The sequence below is a fragment of the Zootermopsis nevadensis genome, unplaced genomic scaffold, assembly GCF_977971745.1.
Source record: "Zootermopsis nevadensis isolate Lab colony 2312 unplaced genomic scaffold, Znev_1.0 Znev_ptg000010l, whole genome shotgun sequence".
In the NCBI taxonomy this organism is placed as follows: domain Eukaryota; kingdom Metazoa; phylum Arthropoda; class Insecta; order Blattodea; family Termopsidae; genus Zootermopsis; species Zootermopsis nevadensis.
Window position 1 is genome coordinate 2,837,721 of NW_028259142.1, and position 24,617 is coordinate 2,862,337.

Sequence of the window (24,617 nt, forward strand, 5' to 3'; positions counted from 1 at the left end):
AGTGACTTTTCAAGGCTTGGGACAAGTGACTTCTCAATGCTTGGGACAAGTGACTTCTCAAGTGTTGGGACACGCACTTCTCAGGATTTGGGACACGCACTTCTCAAGACTTGGGACACGCACTTCTCAAGACTTGGGTCAAGTGACTTCTCAAGACTTGGGACACGCACTTCTCAAGACTTGGTACAAGTGACTTCTCAAGACTTGGGACAAGTGAATCTTCAAGACTTGGGATACGCACTTCTTAAGACTTGGGACAAGTGACTTCTCAAGACTTGGAACACGCACTTCTCAAGACTTGGGACAAGCGACTTCACAATACTTGGGACACGCAATTCTCATGACTTGGGACAAGTGACATCTCAAGACTTGGGACACACACTTCTCAAGACTTGGGAAAAGTGACTTCTCAAGACTTGGGACAAGTTGCTTCTCAAGACTTGGGACAAGTGACTTCTAAAGGCTTGGGACAAGTGACTTCTCAATGCTTGGGACAGGTGACTTCTCAAGGGTTGGGACAGGTGTCTTCTCAATGCTTGGGACAGGTGTCTTCTCAAGGCTTGGGACAGGTGTCTTTCACAAGGCTTGGGACAAGTGACTTCTCGAGGCTTGGGAAAGGTGACTTCTCAAGGCTTGGGACAAGTGACTTGTCGAGGCTTGGGACAAGTGACTTCTCAATGCTTGGGACAAGTGACTTCTCAAGGCTTGGGACAAGTGACTTCTCAAGGCTTGGGACAAGTGACTTCTCAAGGCTTGGGACAAGTGACTTCTCAAGGCTTGGGACAGGTGACTTCTCAAGGCTTGGGACAGGTGTCTTCTCAAGGCTTGGGACAGGTGTCTTCTCAAGGCTTGGGTCAAGTGACTTCTCAAGGCTCGGGACAAGTGACTTCTCAAGGCTAGAGACAAGTGACTTATCAAGGCTTGGGACAAGTGACTTCTCAAGGCTTGGGACAAGTGACTTCTCAAGGCTTGGGACAAGTGACTTCTCAAGGCTTGGGACAAGTGACTTCTCAAGGCTTGGGACAAGTGACTTCTCAAGGCTTGCGACAAGTGACTTCTCAAGGTTTGGGACAAGTGACTTCTCAAGGCTTGGGATATTTGACTTCTCAAGACTTGGGACAAGTGACTTCTCAAGACTTGGGACAAGTGATTTCTCAAGGCTTGGGACAAGTGACTTCTCAAGGCTTGGGACAAGTGACTTCTCAAGGCTTGGGACAGGTGACTTCTCAAGGCTTGGGACAGGTGTCTTCTCAAAGCTTGGGACAAGTGACTTCTCAAGGCTCGGGACAAGTGAGTTCTCAAGGCTTGGGGCAAGTGACTTCTCAAGGCTTGGGACGAGTGACTTCTCAAGGCTTGGGACAGGTGACTTCTCAAGGCTTGGGACAGGTGTCTTCTCAAGGCTTGGGACAAGTGACTTCTCAAGGCTCGGGACAAGTGACTTCTCAAGGCTTGGGTCAAGTGACTTCTCAAGACTTGGGACAAGTGACTTCTCAAGACTTGGGACAAGTGACTTTTACATCAGAAACAGTCCGAGAGAGTCCGCTTCCGCGACTCATGAGGTGGTGGAATTTTGAAAAATTTTAAATTTTTCGAAAAATCGAAAAACACTGTAAACGCTCTGAAATGCGCAGAAAACCAAAAATTTTCGGTAAATTCGAAAGAAAATTAAAAGTTGAAAATTTTCAAAAATTCATAGTTTTGTGCGCTTTTTGGGCGATTTTCCCCGTTTTTCGATTTTTCGATAATTTTCGGAAAAATTGAAATTTCTCAAAGGGGTACCCCTTTGAAAATTTTCAAAAATTGTCGATATTTTAAAAAAAATAAAAATGGCTGCAAATGGCGTGAAACGCGTAGAAAACTAAAATTTTTCGAAATTTTCGACAAAAATTTTGAATTCAGAATTTTTCAAAAAATTTTGGTTTTGTGCGCTTTTCAGACAATTTCCAGCATTTTTTATTTTTCGAAAATTTTGAAAATTTTCTAATTTCTTTAAACGTCTCCTCAAGAGATGCATGCCAGTCTCGGTGAATGCCACATGCTGTCTCTGCCGGAGACTGCCTCTATCTCACCCTGTTGCTTCTTGCCTCGTTGTTCCCACCAACCGGCCTACGCAGCTTGGGACAAGTGACTTCTCAAGGCTTGGGACAAGTGACTTCTCAAGGCTTGGGACAAGTGACTTCTCGAGGCTTGGGACAAGTGACTTCTCAAGGCTTGGGACAAGTGACTTCTCGAGGCTTGGGACAAGTGACTTCTCAATGCTTGGGACAAGTGACTTCTCAAGGTTTGGGACAAGTGACTTCTCAAGGCTTGGGACAAGTGACTTCTCAAGGCTTGGGACAGGTGACTTCTCAAGGCTTCGGACAAGTGACTTCTCAAGGCTTGGGACAGGTGTCTTCTCAAGGCTTGGGACAGGTGTCTTCTCAAGGCTTGGGACAAGTGACTTCTCAAGGCTTGGGACAAGTGACTTCTCAAGGCTTGGGACATGTGACTTCTCGAGGCTTGGGACAAGTGACTTCTCAAGGCTTGGGACAAGTGACTTCTCAAGGCTTGGGACAAGTGACTTCTCAAGGCTTGCGACAAGTGACTTCTCAAGGCTTGGGACAGGTGACCTCTCAAGGCTTGGGACAAGTGACTTCTCAAGTCTTGGGACAAGTGACTTATCAAGGCTTGGGAGAAGTGACTTCTCAAGTCTTGGGACAAGTGACTTCTCGAGGCTTGGGACAAGTGACTTATCAAGCCTTGGGACAAGTGACTTCTCGAGGCTTGGGACAAGTGACTTCTCAATGCTTGGGACAAGTGACTTCTCAAGGCTTGGGACAAGTGACTTCTCAAGGCTTGGGACAAGTGACTTCTCAAGGCTTGGGACAGGTGACTTCTCAAGGCTTCGGACAAGTGACTTCTCAAGGCTTGGGACAGGTGTCTTCTCAAGGCTTGGGACAAGTGACTTCTCAAGGCTTGGGACAAGTGACTTCTCAAGGTTTGGGACAAGTGACTTCTCAAGGCTTGGGACAAGTGACTACTCAAGGCTTGGGACAGGTGACCTCTCAAGGCTTGGGGCAAGTGACTTCTCAAGTCTTGGGACAAGTGACTTATCAAGGCTTGGGAGAAGTGACTTCTCAAGTCTTGGGACAAGTGACTTCTCGAGGCTTGGGACAAGTGACTTATCAAGCCTTGGGACAAGTGACTTCTCGAGGCTTGGGACAAGTGACTTCTCAAGGCTTGGGACAAGTGACTTCTCAAGGCTTGGGACAAGTGACTTCTCAAGGCTTGGGACAAGTGACTTCTCAAGGCTTGGGACAAGTGACTTCTCAAGGCTTGCGACAAGTGACTTCTCAAGGCTTGGGACAAGTGACTTCTCAAGGTTTGGGACAAGTGACTTCTCAAGGCTTGGGACAAGTGGCTTCTCAATGCTTGGGACATGTGACTTCTCAAGACTTGGGACAAGTGACTTCTCAAGACTTGGGACAAGTGACTTCTCAAGGCTTGGGACAGGTGACTTCTCAAGGCTTGGGACAGGTGTCTTCTCAAGGCTTGGGACAAGTGACTTCTCAAGGCTTAGGACAAGTGACTTCTCAAGGCTTGGGACAGGTGACCTCTCAAGGCTTGGGTCAAGTGACTTCTCAAGTCTTGGGACAAGTGACTTCTCAAGGCTTGGGACAAGTGACTTCTCAAGGCTTGGGACAAGTGACTTCTCGAGGCTTGGGACAAGTGACTTATCAAGCCTTGGGACAAGTGACTTCTCGAGGCTTGGGACAAGTGACTTCTCAATGCTTGGGGCAAGTGACTTCTCAAGGCTTGGGACAAGTGACTTCTCGAGGCTTGGGACAAGTGACTTCTCAATGCTTGGGACAAGTGACTTCTCAAGGCTTGGGACAAGTGACTTCTCAAGGCTTGGGACAAGTGACTTCTCGAGGCTTGGGACAAGTGACTTCTCAAGGCTTGGGACAAGTGACTTCTCAAGGCTTGGGACAAGTGACTTCTCAAGGCTTGGGACAAGTGACTTCTCAAGGCTTGGGACAAGTGTCTTCTCAAGGCTTGCGACAAGTGACTTCTCAAGGCTTGGGACAAGTGACTTCTCAAGGTTTGGGACAAGTGACTTCTCAAGGCTTGGGACAAGTGGCTTCTCAATGCTTGGGACATGTGACTTCTCAAGACTTGGGACAAGTGACTTCTCAAGACTTGGGACAAGTGACTTCTCAAGGCTTGGGACAGGTGACTTCTCAAGGCTTGGGACAGGTGTCTTCTCAAGGCTTGGGACAAGTGACTTCTCAAGGCTTAGGACAAGTGACTTCTCAAGGCTTGGGACAGGTGACCTCTCAAGGCTTGGGTCAAGTGACTTCTCAAGTCTTGGGACAAGTGACTTCTCAAGGCTTGGGACAAGTGACTTCTCAAGGCTTGGGACAAGTGACTTCTCGAGGCTTGGGACAAGTGACTTATCAAGCCTTGGGACAAGTGACTTCTCGAGGCTTGGGACAAGTGACTTCTCAATGCTTGGGGCAAGTGACTTCTCAAGGCTTGGGACAAGTGACTTCTCGAGGCTTGGGACAAGTGACTTCTCAATGCTTGGGACAAGTGACTTCTCAAGGCTTGGGACAAGTGACTTCTCAAGGCTTGGGACAGGTGACTTCTCAAGGCTTCGGACAAGTGACTTCTCAAGGCTTGGGACAAGTGACTTCTCAAGGCTTGGGAGAAGTGACTTCTCAAGGCTTGGGACAAGTGACTTCTCGAGGCTTGGGACAAGTGACTTATCAAGCCTTGGGACAAGTGACTTCTCGAGGCTTGGGACAAGTGACTTCTCAATGCTTGGGACAAGTGACTTCTCAAGGCTTGGGACAAGTGACTTCTCAAGGCTTGGGACAAGTGACTTCTCAAGGCTTGGGACAAATGACTTCTCAAGGCTTGGGACAGGTGACTTCTCAAATCTTGGGACAAGTGACTTCTCAAGGCTTGGGACAGGTGTCTTCTCAAGGCTTGGGACAGGTGACTTCTCAAGGCTTGGGACAAGTGACTTCTCAAGGCTTGAGACAAGTGACTTCTCAAGGCTTGGGACAAGTGAGTTCTCAAGGCTTGGGACAAGTGACTTCTCAAGGCTTGGGACAAGTGACTTCTCAAGGCTTGGGATAAGTGACTTCTCTAGGCTTGGGACAAGTGAATTCTTAAGACTTGGGACAAGTGACTTCTCAAGACTTGGGACAAGTGACTTCTTAAGACTTGGGACAAGTGACTTCTCAAGACTTGGGACAAGGGACTTCTCAAGTCTTGGGACACGCACTTCTCAGGACTTGGGACACGCACTTCTCAAGACTTGGGACAAGTGATTTCTCAAGACTTGGGATAGTCATGCAGATGTCGCCGTACCTGAAACCATTAATGGCTATACGGACCTCTTTACCTAACTTGCGTCTTCATTATAGGCACCCCCAGTAGATGACACGAATTTTGATCGTTTTTAATTTCTTATTTTATACAGTATTCGTACATTTTGTAATTCTTCAGAATTTAAAAAAGAAATATTTTTTATTTTTTTGCAATTTGCGGACAATTATTCTATCGTCTATGACTTTAAGAATTTCAAAATTTTGATTTTCTTAATTTTGAACAGTAACGAAATTTTATATTTTTCTTAATTCTTATGGTTTTCGAATTTTGTTATTTCTTACATACATTGGTCATTTTTGGAAAATTTTGTAATTGTAAAAGTTTTGAAACTGATAATTTTTCCAAAATTTGATGACACGAGTCAGCCATTTTTGCGTGCGTATGGCTATCTGAGAAGTCAGGCGTGGTGGCGTTTATGTTATTCATGGCTCGTGTGTTGGTTGTATAGACGCTGGCAAACATCACTGGCATGAGTATTTGAAGGTTGAGTGGCTATTAGGTCGATAATGGTTTGTTGGTGGTGTTTGGTGATGTGCAGATGTTGCGGTATGTAAGGTGGTGATTCAGTGGTGGTTGGGTGGATGATTTGTGGTGATTGGTCGGAGGTAGGAGGTTGGGTGATTTTGTGTGGGTGGTGGTGTTGGGGGATGGGTGGATTGGTGTTGGTTGGGGATTGGGTGGGTGGTGGTGAATGGGATTGAGCGGGAGGGTGTTGGTGGAAGGTTGGTGGTGATGGTGGGTGGGTGTTGGGAGCTGCGAGTTAAGTTGGTGAAGTGTGCTGGTTGCTGGGTAGTGATTGAGTGGCGGTGGTGGTGGTGGTATATGTGTAGAGATGGGTGACTGGCTGCGGTCGGGCGGGGTTAAGATCATGGGCGAGTAGTGGGCGGTGGATCGGTTGTGGATGAGTGGTGGTTGTGGGGTGAGCGATTGGGTGTTGGCTGTTTTACAAAAAAAAGCTTTACACAGAAAAGAAAACACATTTTGCTTTCATTTCCTCACTGCATAGTTCATTGTATATTTTTCATCTCTGTACATTTCTTTAACCATACATTTTGCACTAGACTCTTTATTTCACAAATATATGATAATTCAACACCAGTTTCTTCTCAGTGGTCCAGTTAAAGGGAAGTCATAAATGTTAAAAATAAGCTATAATGAACAGCGTCCACTGATTTTCAATGTCATTATGGAAACACATTTTCAGCAACATTTATACAGTGAAAGACAAGGTTTTTAATTGAGACTAGCAATGGCTATTCAAATTCAAGACAAATCCAATTTTTTTCACGATGCACTGTTGAGAAATACTATAATAATAATGTCATAAATAATATTTAAATTTTTTTCTGCAATGCTCCAAGTTTTTCAATACTGCTGTCTAATTTTCGAAGCAGAAATGGTCAACAACTTTTCCAGAGTTCTCTCTCCAAGAGAAACGTTGTTTTTTGACGTGTCCTTTGTAACAGGGAAAGGGGGAGGGGTGGACAGCTGACATAAATGCATGTATAAAATCAAAGTAAAAAGTGAAGCAGCTCCATGTATCATTCAGTTCATGATGAGTAAGAAACAGTGGAGGCCATATTTGTCTTTCATTGTTATTTGTTATTTACAATGGGCAGTGGCGAATTCCTTGTTCGCCTGCAATTGGTCCAACTATTTTTTTGGGGGGGGGGGCATCTATGTCCCTCAATAAGGAAATTGTCTGCTTAGTCTTCCAGTTTCCATTATTATTATTATTATTATTATTTGTGTGTGGGATATTTACACATTTCTATAATCTATTACTTTATAATTTTATTTTAAAATATTTCATTTTTCGTCATTCTGCTGATGATCTGTCTTCTCGTGGCCATCTATATTGCTTAAACTTTTCCTTTTCCTTGCCTGGGGTTTTTTTATTTTTTTATTTCGTAACTCCCACATAACAAGCTTAATACCTCACTCAATATTTCAAACTCATCCACTTCATTTCCAATGGTCTTTCTAGTAGTTACATTTTCTATAATTTTCTTTAAGTATAAATAGTCAAATCATCATGGTATGACAGTGTTCATACAACTTACTTAAATGTACTTCTTATATAGAGGTATAACCTATTATTAATCTATTATTACCTTGGAATGAATGCTTAATTTTCTTTCCAGTATGACACTAGCCCTGCAAACGGAAGGCTATTCTGATTGGAGGTGGTTTCTTCAAATTGCGGGCTACTTCCTTAAGAAATATATTACAATCCTTTCTTCGGTAGCGATGGGCCAAAAAATCAATGAATGAACGTTTTCAAATATTGATGGTGTCTTCTGCGTTGTAACGCAGTGGTCTTACAAGTGGTTACAAACATTTCGGAGGAATGTATCACCCCTATCTTCAGGGCATGGTAGGCGATACCACCTTACATCTACACCGCGGCCAAGACCTCCAGTTCGAATCGCCTAGCTGATCTCACAGAATGGCAAACGACATATCTTCCGACGCTGATGTCTGAAACCCCAACTAAGGAAAGAAAGGTGTTACAAATCGGCCACCTACCGCCCGATTCCTAATGCTACTCACCAAATGCTGAATGTGGGGAGGGCGCGGGTTTTGCAGGAAAAGAATTCAGAAAATTCACCTCATTTCCGGCCAAGCGACTACCTATCTAATCCTCTCCCTAAGTTTCATTCTGCAGTAGGGAATTATGTCACAGGTCATACACATGGCTTCGTTATGTACATACACAATATGATTCACTATACATTATATACAACTGTATGGTTACTATATCCCTGACTTCAACTCATCTCTCACTATTTCCCTAGTTAACCACTTATAACCTGATAATCTAATCCAAAATCATTATGAGCTTTCTATCTGAGCATGGTTTGATCTTCAATTCACAGTTAGGAAGCCTCCGTCCATTGTAATGTGTATCTTTCTCAGTATCAGACATGTCTTTCCTGTCTCATCGACGCATCAATCAGTCTCTCTGTCTGTCTGTCTGTCTCCTGTTCCAATTACCTGGGGGGAAGGTAAATTTTACTTCTGCAAGTCAGCATTTCACATAATTCTGACAATTTATTTATTTATTGCCTCTGTTTTCCTGGTGTTTGCATCCTTACACAATCTTTCATAACAACTGGTGTCGAGCCATTACATCACACATGCGAAAACAATCATGCCATGCCCAGTATACACTTTACATTTCTAACTTAATTCTATCAAAATGTAACTTTTTTTTAAAAAAAACTTTATATCCTCTTAAATACTCGATATGAGCAGAAGTATGACAAATGACGAAAAAATAAGCAATTATCTTAAGATTTATAACCATTTCTATAAAGTTCCTCCATTAGTAATGCTTGATCCAATAAAACTCTTTTTCGAAACACCTATTTTAATATTGATTCTTCAGAAAGAAAAATATACTACAGCGTCATGGCGAAACACCGCGACTACCTACACTCAATTTTCCTGTCTACGAAGCAGATCAAGGAGGTGGTACCACAAATAATATTACAATCAAGCCAATACATTTAAGTGTGCATCTCTGAACCACGCGGGTCGTTCCTAACTCCTCGTGTGCAGCAAATTTGATCATCGATTAACCCAAGTGAACGGTAAAAGGAAACGCGTACGATGCTCGCTTGATTCCTGTCAAGAAAGGATTGTTTAAGTTCCATCTTTCGCCGTTATATGCGCTGAGGTAGCCATTGTTAGGCGCGAAGTGACAGATTGTCTTGCTGTTAATCTTCCTACGTCGCTTCAAAGAAATTAGTTGGAGCATCGTTTCTTCTTTTTTGTCCGAGGGGTGGGTAAAAACAAACGTTCGTGTGACGATAACGTCTTCCCCTCTGTTGACTGACGCTAGCTTGTTCTTTCGACAACTTGGTTGCATTAATTTCCCTTTACACGGGAAGAAAAAGTTAAATCCGCCGCTGACGAATCTATCGAGATAAATCGATAAACTGAACGTCTCATGAAAACTGAGTTTTGTTAAATGATACTTTGTTCTCGTATCTTCGTAATTCTCCTCGATGTGTTAATTACTGTGCGGGTTCATTTTATATGTGGGGTTGTACAAAGAAGATAGTTTTCTGGAAGTGACGTTGAATAGTGAAGTGTGGTAAAGTCGGGATTGGCGAAGTTATGGGTTCTCAAAGGGACCCGTGACGATGAGTATGAAAGTCCCGAAATTCAAAATCCAAGAACTTAACTCAGATTCGAAACGGATACCCGAGTGTCAGAATACAGAAATACAGTCTCAACCACGCCATTATGAAGCTTAAGTGTAGAATGGAAATGCGACAGTTATATGATCAACCAACAAAAATAATTGACCTACAGAAAGTGTTTCCGAGATGGTTTGTAAATCCACAGGGCGAAACAAAAAAAAAAAAAAAAAAAACACTTCTCAAAATGAGACAGCTTTATTTTGAGTTCATAACGTATTCATATTAACTATGATAAATTCCACATTTTCGTTAGATATGTCTGCTTTATGTAAGTGGAACTACTTAAATAAATAACGCCATCAAATAAAGAACTTGGGACCTTCTAACTGCATCTTCAACTTTACCACTGACCTCCAAATAGAAGGCCTACTAAGACAGAGAATGCATGGAGCTTTAATGTTAACCCTCTATACGCCACCGCGAAGCAATGCTAACCTCCAAGGTATTAAACAGTTTCCACTCATGTACCTTAGCATCAATACGAAGTTAAGTGAGGAACTGTGGTGTTCTCCGAAATTCACTGATGGCTCGACAAAGATTCGAACATGATATTCCGAAATGGATGTTTCTAAGTTCACCACTAAATCACTGTTGGTTTCTTGAGCGCCCCCCCCCCCCACGAACTAAATTTCAGTTCTGACGGAGTTGTGTGCTCGTCGTCCGCCGACACGCAAACATCTCCAGAACTTCGCAGTGCACGACACGCCGCTGTCCACAGAGACATCAGCTTATCACATGTGAAACACAACAAAGACGCTCACTGTATGTTCCACGACATCACATCACTTACGCTCGTAATACGCTTCAATAAAACTGTCTTAAACTTGTAAGATTATCCCTTCGCTTAGGAACGACGTCGTTAAGACGTATGGGGGGAGTGGAGGTATAACTAACCTCTATGTTTCCTTAAACTCGGCAATAGACGGAGGTGACGCAGGCACGATTAAGAATTAGTTAAAGTTTTTTGAGAAAAATAATAAAATGTTTCGAGTGTGATGTCTCCGTCATAATATGTGCTGAATGTAAGGAACCTACAGAAAAACACGTCATACGGATAAAGTCTGAATCGTCAGACCAAAGACGAGAACATCCAGTTTACCAGATTTTGAGTTTTATATCTAAAAAATCAACACGACGTATAATGTGTATATGTAGATATCTAATTAATATCATCGACGTCTTGAATTCCCATTCGCCATTCCTCTCTGTCCAACCACCTTGCCCATTCTTCTACTGTGTCGTAGATCCTCTTCATTCGTCTTGTCCTTGTGGTCTCGTGTACCTCGGCACTTCGTTGGGCCGTATAATCTGTTCAGTTCTCACACATAACCTCACATAAAAGTTCGTGAACCCATTTATCTCAGATTACGCATCTTGGGATTTTATTTTCCTAAAAAAATTTCATTCCCACTGTGAAAAATGTTTGGCACTCTTCTTAAAATTCTAGACTTATAAACAATTTTATACAACATAATTTATTGTCTTGTGAATATATTTTGTATATTTTGTGATTCTTTAATGCCAAGATACAGAACAGTTTCTGGTACACAGGACCTCCTCTCCAAAATTATGTCAAATATTTTAATTAAATAGATTAAATATTTAATTAAAATATACGTAGAAGGTATTAGATTTATTCTGTCCTGAATCCAAGAATCAGTACGGACTATTTCAAAATATTAAATCGTAACTTACTGCAATTTACCTTCATAAGGAACATTCAGAAATAGGTTTCAGGATATTTTAAATACAATTTCAATTATACTGTGGGTTGGGAACATGGCAGAAAAGAAACATATCGAGTACATATTACCAGAAATTGCTTCTTGGCATGTTTAAGGTGTCTATATCCCAACACAAACATGCTTGATGTGCTGTGAACGGGTGCCAGAGTCTCACACGCTGCTTGACAGCATGCCGGCACTATACACTCAAATACGGAACGAACCGGGCTTGACTCGCGATGCGCAGAAGCTAAGTCCGAAGCACAGGAGAAGAAGTCCCACTGCACTGCCCAACAGGTACACGGACCACGATAACTCACAGGTACCTGAAACAACAGCGTTCGACTTCACCGCTGTCGTCAGGGTTGTACCGCCGTGAGGTTCGGCAAACTTCTACCAAGACTACACGGCGCGACAACCCAGAAGGAGACAGCCATGTTCACACTCGTCGCCTTCAGAACCTCAGATTCTGCTAGATTTGTCTGTTACATAGACAACAAATTTTAATGAGTTGTATATATCGGAGATGAAACTAATCAATTCTTATGTATTTTCGTCCGCTAAATTCGAAAATGACAATAAAAAGGCTTAGTTAGTTCGCGTTTTGAAGATATTTTGTACTTTGTAAAATATCACCAAAAAATTCGTCCATATGATATGCAAATGTTTAAAAATTTTCACCTACCTTATAGACGTTGTCTTTTGGCCATTCGTCTGTATATTACCTCGGGGGCATCTCTTACCACCGACCAGCAGTAATCAGCTATCATTGATGCGCTCAATTTCCCCTGATAACGCCTTTCAAGAGTAGAAATATCTTGGTGAAATCGTTCGCCATGTTCATCACTAACCAATACAAGATTATCAAGTGACAGTGGAGGAAATGCATTTTAAGAGGCATATTGCACCCCATTTTACTGTATGCTTTCAACAATTTGTCTACTAATTCCCCATTGTTTGGCGCCCTGTTGTTTCCAAGAAAATTCCCAACAACTGACTTGAAAGATATAACAAAAGTTGTTAGGATTATTGACACATCTACGCGACATTTTGTATATTTTATTCTAACAAATATCTCATTTAAGTACTCACAACGAAGTTTTTGCTGTTTACTACGTAAGTATTCTAAGACGAAGTGAAACACAAAATCCGCACTCCACAAAACATTTGTTTGCCAAACAGAACTCAACCAATTTATTAATCATCCCCTAGGGATGTTGACTAGACCTACAGGAAGCAACAAAAACTTCTCCACCCTTGTACAGGTTGTTTCTGAAGTAAGTAGTCCATTACAATTACGAAAATTGAACGAAACAGATTGGTATAAGTATCTTCGAAATGCGAACCAATCATGCAAAATTAACGTCATTTTCGTGTTTAGCAGCTCAAAATTAGTAAAAATTGGCTAGTTTCATCTCCGATATATTTTGTGCTGTTGAACAGTGTTATGGTCGCAGTTCTTACCGAGGTTGTATACGCTCGAAGAGTTTCCGCAGGACTCCAGTACTTCCCTGTTGTCCCAACCGACGGGGTAGACGGCAGCTCCGCTACACACCAGCACCGCTGTGACGTAACAAAAGGTAACATCAGTGTCCGATTCCTGAACGGGGGTCAGTTTGACGGACATCTTTAATGAGTGGTATTTCAGAGGTTCACACAGTTGGGACATAAATCCACCAGTCGCCCTGATGAAGGCAGAAGGCATCTTCGAAACGTTGGTGAACTTCTACCAGATTGTACGGGTAGACAAAAGAAATTGGAATAGACGGTTCGTGGCATTTCCTAAATCTAATCTACTCTTAAGAATATTATTTAATTAAATATCAAACATGAAATTCGAAATCAACGTCGGCTTTCACGGATTATCCGCGTCGAACTCCGCTTCAGCAAACGACACAGTTGCCATCTTAAGTGCGAATACGCACCGTAATCCAGTCAATTCTAACCCAACTGGCAGTTCACACGAAACGAGAAGTGATTTTCAAATTTTACCATTCCAAAAGTTATGCAATGTCTATCACACCTTCTTCGGAAGATTCTCAGTTCGACTAGAATCCCAGAGACCGGCAACACTGACATAGTTGTTCGTGGTTTTCCTCAGCTTCTCAAAGCTACTCTTGTGATTACATCTTACAACAGACCACAGCCTTTTAAATTCATAATCTCGTTCCCATTCGTTGCCACATAACATTCGTAACTGAAGACAGAGTCGTTAAAATCTGGAATCTTCTTCAGTCTCCCCACTCACCCACTGTTAGACGACCCGCAATACGCAAAAAAAAAAAATCCATCTCACGTCCCCTGCATCTCTTTGCAGGTATCTGTTTGAGAAATACGTAAAAAAATTTCGTTGAAAAGCACAGCCTTAAGGGAGGGACCACTCCGAAGACCTAGGCACAGATGTAATAAGAAGAATAATACTTAATGTAAAATGGCGGGTCTTGACAGGGCGATGTAATCGATGGTATCGATAACTCTGGAACAAACTTGGGCGAGAAACATGGAAGTACTTTTTCACCATCAACTAAACCAGTCAGGCCTGCTCTATGTTCTCTCGCTCAGAATATTAATTTCCTGTTTAAGCCCCAGTCAGCGGAGTGCATTCAAGTTTCCTTACCCAACACCTTATTATCATATTCGTGCCCTGAAAACAAATTGACACAGGGGGTATCAGTCTTTGTGCATTAAAATTACAAGACGGTTCTGTTTATTCTTGAAGAAACACCCACAACGTTCTGAACCCATCACCAATGTTCACTTGTTTGCAGCAAGTATCACCAGTCCGTAGCGTCTAATCATTTAAAGAATCTCATTTTACTAAAGTTGTAACGCAAATTTGTGAACAATCTTTAGTAACGACGCGTGTGTTGTGAGGCTGTGCCCTGGAAACAAGATTTGATAAGCTTTTGTTTTAGTGCGCTCTGCGCTAAAATTGAAACTGTATTGGTTTGCTAGGGCGGCAGGTCATTTACTGAGATGGAAAACTGAGTTTCCGAAACAACTTTAATACAAAACCCATTAATCTTCAAATTCGGGACTGTAAGGGTCGGTAAACGATTCCTCCTGACGACTTTGGCAGTTCTGATAATTTTATTTTGAGTCTGCTCAATCGCTCAGTAAAAATCAAATTAATATCGACCATATCGTCTCAAGTCTAGCCATCTGCTGAAATTTCTCAGAAAACGAAGGCCCCCCCACGAAGATGACTGTGTTGTACGAAACGTCGGCCAATTTCCATGATACTACACGCCACTCAACATCCCAGATTCCCTGGATACCAGCGACCCTTGAAACTCGGCAACCCCCAGAAAACGGAAACGGAATCAAACCAAACTTATCCTAAACTAACCTAATCTAATTTTTATCAGAATTATAGCTGTGATTACACGCAATCTTAGCCAGATGAGTGGGTCCTAAATACATTATAATACTCAAGCAAGACAGAGAGTCACTTTATTCTTTAAGTTAATCAATCAACCATTTCGTTCTAAACGTTACTTAGCCAGCTTTCTTATGTAAGTTAAACAGTCGCTTTTGTTCTGTTAGTTAATCAATCAGCTGTCCACCACCTAACAGCTTCGTAATGGCTGCATTCACACTTCGTTTCTCTAGAGCAGTGGTATTCAACCTTTTTTGTTCGCGTACCCCCAGATATAATTTCTCTTCGACTCTGTACCCCCAAAGTTGTTGGTGTATAATTCAAGTTATACATAGTTTATAATCTACATCTAAATTAAATAAAATAAATTACATTACTGATTATTCAGTTTTTATCATAAAATAATATATATATTTTTTAAATTTCACGTACCCCCTAAGATGTCTTCGCGTACCCCCAGATATAATTTCTCTTTTACTCTGTACCCCCAAAGTTGTTGGTGTATAATTTAAGTTATACGTAGTATATAATCTACATCTAAAATAAATTAAATAAATTACATTACTTATTATTCAGTTTTTATCATAAAATAATATATATATTTTTTAAATTTCACGTACCCCTAAGATGTCTTCGCGTACCCCCAGATATAATTTCTCTTCGACTCTGTACCCCCAAAGTTGTTGGTGTATAATTCAAGTTATACATAGTATATAATCTACATCTAAAATAAATAAAATAAATTACATTACTGATTATTCAGTTTTTATCATAAAATAATATATATATTTTTTAAATTTCACGTACCCCCGGTTGAATACCATTGCTCTAGATCACCGTTCACCAAAATGGCAGCCGTGTCCCTCGGCGGGGCGTGAATTTTTATTTTCTGGGAGGGGAAAATGGTCTAATTACAATGCATGGAAACTGATAAGAAAGGGCCATATGAAATTACAAACACAAAATAGCGTACTTGACAAATATATTTAATATTTATTAGTCATTATTATATCACGCTAGTGAATCATATTTAAAGCCATTATTATGCATAGTTTACAGACACCTAACTTTTTTATTCACTGAAGGGAGTCTCAGCCTAAAAGAGTCTCGAAACTATTGCTGTGTATTAGTCCGAGTCCTGCTAGAGGCATTTAAAATTTTCGGGAGATACGAGCATAGACAGATAGATAGATAGTTCCTGTAATTCCTAAGTGGAGCATAGGTCCTCCTATCGGAGGTTTCATAGTCTTTAAAGCGTTCGTTTAAGAGTAGTGAGTGACTAGCCCACCGACTCTGCACAAATTCTACTCACACTTGATTTGACTGCCAGAGCCATCTAGCAGTGAAGCAGTGAATCAGGAGAGACTTGGGTGAAAAATGGCCGCTGAATTTTGCTTACGAAACATCTCGTGATACGACCATATTATTTTTATTTAGTGTTCTGTCTGGCGACAGGTCCATATGAACAGGATCCTTCCATCCTTTTCTCGGACTGGGACCTGTTCATATACGTTCTTGGCAGATGATCCAGAAGTGGTTTGCCATTGCCTTCTTCTGTGTGTGAATGGAGTAATTGTTGGGATGCCACGGAGGAAAACTCCGTGTTGCCTAGACCACGGCCTTGCCCAACACAAGTTATAAATTCGGGCACCGCCGGGAATCGAACCCGAGACCCCAGGATTACAAGGCCAGCGTTCTAACCGCTAGACCACCGTGGAGGTCTTGATACGACAATATCCAATATTAATTCATAAGAACAAAGTTGTGTTGTCGTCACGTGGACGCCTGGTGTCTAGGGGTGATCACTCGTCCAAGGAGTCCTACCAAATGTCTAAACGGATTCGTAATTTCAGAAGTATATTCTAAACTGGCAAACGCAATTAAGGCCTAATCTTTAAAACCTGAAGAATAGAAACACACTCCATGTGTCTAGTACGAAAAAAAATTAAATTGTTAAACGGAATCAATTGCTGCAGTGCAGTTGCTATCCAAACGGCAATAAACTGAACTTGTTTCTCGACACTAATCGTTTGTTGCTGGGACACTTAATTTCCCATGTGAACACTAAATATCACGTGCTGCCAACCCGAGACGGCCAAATTACCATGAACGTCTGTTATTTTCACACAAAAGACGCAGCGCTGTGAAAACAAGTCACGCTGAACTATTTATATCCCTCCAGAGTGCAGCACTGAGGCTGTTTCTTAAACCTTTAGTATAAATCATGTGATGACACACAGGGAGCACTTTGCCTGTATGCTGGTGGTACTGATCATGAAACGTGGATAAATGAATTGAGTTACAGGCTTTAATATATTTCCCAGAATAACACGTTATTCGAGTGTGGTGAATGACGTTCTGATATTTAATCCTTCTGCAGCAATCATTCGAAAGCAACTACGTATAATTTTTCGCCTTTAATATCTACGAATTATCTTTGAAAAATTATTCTGCTTAATTAATAGTAGGGCATAGACATAGAGGTTACTTCAAGCCTAACCTTTCAATTTTGTTTAAAAATAATGCATTTTAAATTCGTACTTTCATTCATTTAACTTTTTCCAATCAATGCTATATGGAAAGGAAAATGTATAATTAATTTTTATTTAGGACTCCGTCTTTGTGTAATTATCCGCAAACTCCGAGGTCATCATTTAATTGAGAACTGACACTAAATACGCACTGTCGGAATCTGACGAAGGAATAACAATCAAGATGTCCTAGATATCAGGATTCAACACAAAGTTGTTACGCCATGCATTGGTCGGTTACTGAAACCGTCCATGTTATAACAATACTGACCATATTTTGCCGTTGTCTTGGTCACAATATCGGGACCGAAGAAGGCGTTTCTACACCTTCAATGTCACCTACGGCTACCGAAATCAATCAAGACGATGCGTCCTTTCGTACAACATCAAAGAACCCTGCTTTAAAAGAAAAATGACGTTGTGAAAGGACGTAGGTCAATGAATTGGTTCGGATGAAAGCCCCCTTGAAACAGGAAGCCAGTGTCTTGACATTGATTTCCTTTGTCCAGCTGTTCCTAATTTGTCTATAAGCGAGCATGTGTTACATTCAAAATACTCTTCCCATACACAATCACTGCTAAACTTCCCGCGAATAATGGCGAGAAAATCTAAATTAATAAACATACATATTATCCCGTACGGCCAAAAATACCTTAAAGATCATTACCATGGCAACTGTTATAACGTTTAAGAGATCACTTATCGCCCTGATGATGGAGGCAAAAAGAACCTCTGAAATGTCAGTAAACTTCTACCAGACCATACAAAATGACAACCCATATTCATGTAGTGGGAGGTACAATAGATCTGTGCATTCATAATTATTTCTAAAATTATTATTAATATTATTACAACGTAAGATCTGAAACCAAGTTTAACACAACTTTTGTCGCGCGAGCCGAGACCTCAGGATTACGCCATCCGCTCATATGTGAAATGACGACGCGAACGATAATGGATAGCGGATTACGGAGGGATTAAACAGAGAGTTATCGTCTAAATACACAAACTCTGTGAGGAAACACAGCTGTGTGTTGCGCTCCACAATGACAGCGCGTTCGAAGACTGTCTCGTCACTTCCGTTATCTTCGATCTCGTGTCCCTAGCGTCTCGTACTGGCGTGAACGCGTCAGACAGTTCCAGAACCTACTCCACGGATCCTCAGAGGCAATAGATGGGAAATTAGCACCTCTCGAATAATTTTTCTCAATAGGGGGTCCGAGGGCTGAGTGGTTTCTATTCTTTTCATTCGTATACTCTATCTCACTGCCATAAAGTGCTAATCAGCCCAGCGTCACCTACAGACAAGCAACCCTAGTTATCATTCTTAATGTGGAAGAAGTTTGACAGAAACGGTAACAAATCAAAATTATGTAAGACTTCATACTTCCAAGGCGCATGAATTACATTCACGAAGAAATAACGAGCAGACTAATCTCAAGTAATTCTTGCTACCCTATTATATTATTCTGTCATCCCTTCTCTTATCAGAGAATGTAAGAATTAAAACATACACAGATACGTTTTTATACGGGTGTTAAACTTGGTCTCTTACATTAAACGAAGAACAATGACGGTGTTTTAGTGCGGCCGTAGAAACATAACAACTAGTTGGGGTGTACAATTTTGTACAGTAGGAGATAATAAAAATATATTCAGATTTCTTGTGACGTAACGATGGTGCCAATAGTCCAATAGTCAAGGCTAAGTTTCTGAAGAAAGCCTATATGACAGCTTGGAGCAGCCTGACAGCAAAAGTGTACAGAAAATATCAATATTCAGGTACGCATTTACATAACCGGTGAAACTTTGTGTCCGAGGGACGCAACATCATCCCATGAATATATACAGCATTATTAAGGGCTGCACAAACATAGCTGCAAAGCTTATCAAGGTCTCGTTTCCAGGAGACAAATTTTAACCAGTCTAAAAACAGTCCTAACATGGCCTGTAGAACAAACAGCACCAGGACTGGCAGCATTTCGAGGGGAAAAAAAACTTCATCTGCTCTCTTTACAGTTTTGTATCACTGCATCCCAAACTAACCTAACCTAACCAAACCTAACGTAACGTAACCTAACATAACCAAACCTAACCTAACGTAACCTAACTAACCTAACCTAACGTAACCTAACTAACCTAACATAACCTAACCTAACCTAACTAACCTAACTAACCTAACATAACCAAACCTAACCTAACTAACCTAACCTAACCTAACATAACATAACCAAACCTAACGTAACGTAACCTAACCTAACGTAACCTAACTAACCTAACATAACCTAACCAAACCTAACGTAACCTAACCTAACCAACCTAACGTAACCTAACATGCCTACAACATTAACTTTCATGTGTATTGTTAAACAATGAGAGATTAACTTGATACCTTCACCTCCGAAGACATTCACTGCATGTTTTATCTCCACTGTTCTCAGATTCATGAGATTCACGGATAGGCCCAGATTTTAACAACACTGTACAGTCTAATGAGGCGGTAGTCACTAAGTTACTGGGGTGCTGTTTCTGCAAGGAGGCGTCATTAATTCACGAAACCATTTTTATCTACGGTGCAGAGAAGCTAATATTCAATCGGCTCACAAGGAAAATCTCGGTATTTTATAGTAGCCAAGAGCTTATTCCCTTGTTCACAAGAGCTTGTCACTGAACTCTATTCTGAACCTAATAAATACAGTCAACAGCCTCGTATCATGACATTTCGGGTTTTTTTTTTTTTACGGCGGTGAGGATGGCGAAATCGTTCTGGGTTTTGGCTCCGTGTAGTAGACTCGTCGGTAGATGCCAGAAACACTGTCTCCATCTTCAGGTCTAAATATAGAAACGAGTCTAGATGGCGCCAAAACCTACAACAACATTACCACCATCTTCTTCATATCCTACATAATTAAGATATTTTTTAATATTACCTTCAAAAATCCTCTTATGTATAAGATAATTCACTTATAAATTGTCTGTTCTCTGTGCTTTTTGTGTAAATTTACAAAACTTATTACGCACTTAAATGCAGAAACGAGTAGATCTAATTTATTTCGTAAACGCTGCAGTAGTACAATTTATTCTCTGCGCGCTAAGAAACAGAACAGGCCCTAAAAAAAGGACAGAATTAATTAATTGATGCATGAATTAATTAATTGGAGCATAGACTTACTTTCCAGCAAACTTGGTCAGGAGGGCCGGAAACTCATACCGACTCCTAGAAAAGGAGTAAAGTTTCCTTTCTCTGAATTATCAACAACTTTCACTAAGTACCGGCGCACAGTTTGATGTTTAAAGTAATCTAATCTGCTTCATGTACCTCTATATCCATAATTTAATCTCATTATGGCTGGCAGGTAATTTCCTCAAGTTCGTGGGTAAGTACATACTACAATGGCTGTAACAGTGTGCCTTTGAAACCCCTGGGGTGTCAATTTGAGTTATTGGTGTCACTACACACCAGCGCACTCTTGACGGCCATCCAATGAATCACCCTCAGGCAGCGATGTTTATTAATCACCAGAATGGAAACTGCCCCCAAAGTTTGTGACATTTATAATTCCAACACATACTCTAATATGCCTAAAAATGTAAATTCAAAAAGTAGACATTCAACTACTTTATTTTATATTTTGTTTTTGTGTTAATATTACTAACACTTTTGAGTTTTCCATACCATAACTGCAAGAATATTCGGTGATACAAATAGAAAATTAAATCTGTTATGTTGTGTAGTGAGTGATCAACTCACTGTCTCTGCACAATTTCTACTCAATCCTGATTTGACTGCCAGGGCCATTTAGCGATTAATCAGGAGATTTTTTGGGTGAAAAATGAATTTTGCTTACGAAACATCTAATTCATGCTCGTAAGGTTCTTTTACATGCCGTAAACCCACGACATGGGACCGAAGTAAGTAGGCTACGGATATCACCCTTAAAAATCCATCGACCCGCGAACCTTGGGTCCAGTGCCGAGCACGCTAACCACTAGTCCACCGAGGGCGACAACTTGCAGTCTTACCTGCTTCAACTCCAGATCTACACGTCTTGTCGAGTGGATTAGGACACGGTTCAATAGCAAGATTTTGTGGTGAGTGTCGTGAACTTTGACATTCTACCTACACGTGAAGGAAAATAGTGAAATAATAATAACGTCACCGCCTCCTTCGTACTCAAGAGGCTCTGGGTTCAAATCTGAGCTCACCGACCGAATACACTGAGATATTCCGTGGTTTTATTCAGTTCCACATCTTCCCCGCTTAATTATTCATTAACCATTCTGACATTTAGAGTCGAAGTCTCAGCTAGTGCGACTGTCGTTCAGTAAACCACAAAGATATTTTAACCGAAACAGCAACTGTGAATATACAATACGCACGAGGGAAGCTCACATTTCAGTCGGGACGCGACAGAAACACGTGATCTGGGTTTGTTACTAATTCATTATGACGATAATCGCATTGTGCGAGCCATATCCAATTGATTACTGTTACTATTAATACAATAGCACATAAAGGATACGCAAACATGCGCAAAACAGCCTATTGTGTGACCACTGTGCACTGTAACAGAGACAGGCAACTCCAAATTAATGCGAACAATATCGCTTACTCAGTGGTTAGGCTCGATTTTCGGTGCCGGTAATGACGGATCTACGGATCTACGGATCTATGGATCTGGGTTTAAATTCGTCTTTCCTCATCCAATTCACAGGGAACTAAATCAACGTCGATAAGGCCGGACGCAGGACCTTCCGGCTGTATACAGACCACCAGCCAGCAGTCTGACAAACAAAGTAACATGATTTACCCCAAGGTTCCCCAAACATGAGAATCGATGTGACTACGTTTAGTAAAATAACTCGTTTGCCACTTACTGAAATATTACATTGGCTTACATTTCTTAGTTTGTTATGTTCTGTCAAGGTTTTCTTGGTTTTCCTCCGTCTTCAAGAAAATATTAAGGTTGCTACTGCATGATTTAAATTAATTAAAACTACCCCTTGCTACGGAGCACACCAAAATCTTTAAAAAAAAAATTAATAACCAGAAAAGTTACTAAATTTGACAACCTTCACTGCCCTTATCAGAAGGACGAGCGGGCAAAACCTGCGAACCTTCCAATGACGTGACTCACTATCCCCCATGAAACAACGCGTGTGTCACGACTCATCATGCTTTTATTTCTGGTCGTAGTGTTCTGAAGTCACTCCTACAGCTTCAAGCAACGGCCTCTTTAACTCCAAGGAATAACCAACAGTAGCCACTGGTCACGAGACTGAATTTTGGACGCAGTGAACGAGAACATTTTCTGCCCTGCCGGGAACTGAATTCTGGTAGTCCAGCCCTTAAGTCCACTGACTGAGCCGCCCCGGCCTCTGTGTACCACCTAAAGGGTTTTCGTAATGCAAATATTAACGTAGGCACAGCAGCTAGTGAGATCTGTCTGCTTCAAGCCCACGGCGGCGTAGACAAACAACGTTTCTGATATGTTAATGCAAGAGTAATATACTGAACCTTGTCACAAAGCATTAAATTAATTTATACATTTATAAAGCAAATACCAGATGAAGCCTGTTAAAATTTGATAAGAGTTACATTAAGCGTAATGATACATAAATATAAAATTTTAAAATTTATTTTTGCGTGTCTTAAAGAAAATAATGATATCGCGTATTAATCCCAACATTATTTTTGTGTGTTCATACATTTTTTTTTAATTTCCAGATCCATGAATTTTGTAGCAGTCCATTTAATGTTTTGGATGTGATGTTACCGTACACACCAAAATCCGCCCTGAACAAGGCAGACAAATAGAAATTCAATATACCGGATTACTGGCGCCCAGGTTTCTAGGGCCCTTGTAGCGAGGAGCAAACGGCCCTTAAGCGGATAGCTGCTTCTAGTTTGTTGCAAGATTTACCGCGCACGTACAAAGATTTCCATGCGGATCCGATGACGTTTTAAAGGGGATGTCCGACCAATGATAGTTCTGGGTTACTTTCGGGTTTGCTGTTTAGGTTCCAACGCCAGTCCACACCATGCGGTTAAAACGTGTTTTCGCCGTCAGAACTTGACAAAAACTAATGACACCCCCCCCTCCCACCTAAATGCTGAAGCTATCAAAAGTCTTTTAAGCAATGCCCACTTTAAAGTGTACTTTATCCTGCGGAAAGAAATTACTTCGTGTCTGTAACTCAGTTCAACTTTAGAAGGAATTGGCCGATTTTAATAAAATTCATTATGAACATTATACCTCTGCTGGTCTACCCTACCTCAAAGGCGAATTTAAACTCCAAAGTAAGTCGGTAATGAAAACATGGCGGACGCGCGAACTTCGAACATGGGAGTGACACTTCATACATGATCGATAGCCTACTAAAATTACGCAACTTTTGTGGAGGTAAATTCTTTGTTGTAGCATAAAACAGGAAGACGGTGGTTTGCAAGATAATAAAGATAACCTTTAGAACCAGTGGAGAAACATCAGTTTGTGGAATATTCATCAGTGTTACGATGTGTCTGCGATTTCGGAGTCTGCCTGCTACGGGATGATCGCAGGTTCTGGCCCCTCGAGTGTCTGACACATGTCAAGGTGTGCAGAACGGAAGACACTGTCGGCCCTGCTCCGAGTCCCAGGGCAATACGCTCTTTAAACATTAATATTTCCAATATGGTTGATTCCACCGAGTCACAATGAGTGGCAGGGCAGGTGGAAGGCAATGAAAATAAAAAAATAAGAATCGCGAAAATTTAGATCTGAGACTGAACAGTTGAATGGGTAACAGAAGAGGTTATAAAGAATGGAAGATAAGGAGGAAATCATAGTAATTCCACGAAGCACAATCTTTCTTGAGAAACTAAAGCTTAGATAGTCAAGAATATCCGTTCTTTTATGGAAACGGATGTTTGCAACAGCCAGCCACAACCACTGTCAGGAGCCAGATAAATCCAATCAACATTCCCAAACCCAATTTACCTTCGGTTCATTTTAATATTGTCGTCCATTACATGTAGTCTTTCAAGTGACCTTCAACTTTCATAATCAAGATTTTTTTAGCGTTTCTCATGATATGTTTAAGTTCATTATATTGTTACATGAAAAATACGACCAAATTTTGTGTAAATCTGTGAAAGATTCTAGCGAGAATATAATTTTTTACACTGTGCCCATCTGTAATAGGCCCTATAACTACAGCTCGTATTCACACAATATTTGATTTCAGATCAAATCTGCGTGGCCTTCAGCCGCTGAATAATGTAATCATTGTCATGACGAGGACCCAGAGAAACCGAGAAAATCCCATCACACAGAAAACTTTTCCTGTAAGGAGCTTAGTGCAATGAAGAGGGGTGGAGAGGGGAACGTCGCTTCGAAACGGATCGCTCTGG

General features: G+C 41.2%; 1 protein-coding gene across 2 annotated transcripts in view; it reads right to left on the reverse strand.

Moving 5' to 3' along the window:
• Positions 1-6,358: 6,358 nt before the first annotated feature.
• The window catches only part of LOC110831307 (LHFPL tetraspan subfamily member 6 protein-like), a 95,276-nt gene continuing 77,017 nt past the window's right edge, over positions 6,359-24,617 (reverse strand). Inside the window, exons 4-6 of one of the 2 annotated variants that reach the window (XR_015534454.1) lie at positions 12,779-12,877; positions 11,404-11,640; positions 6,359-10,980 (exon numbers count right to left, since the gene is read on the reverse strand). Coding sequence is in view for 1 of the 2 variants with exons in the window: in XM_022067155.2 (XP_021922847.1) it covers positions 11,522-11,640; positions 12,779-12,877 (218 nt within the window). In the remaining variant the exon portion in view is untranslated. Of the gene's footprint in view, positions 10,981-11,399; positions 11,641-12,778; positions 12,878-24,617 lie in introns of those variants that run through there. The other variant, XM_022067155.2, reaches the window with a different exon arrangement.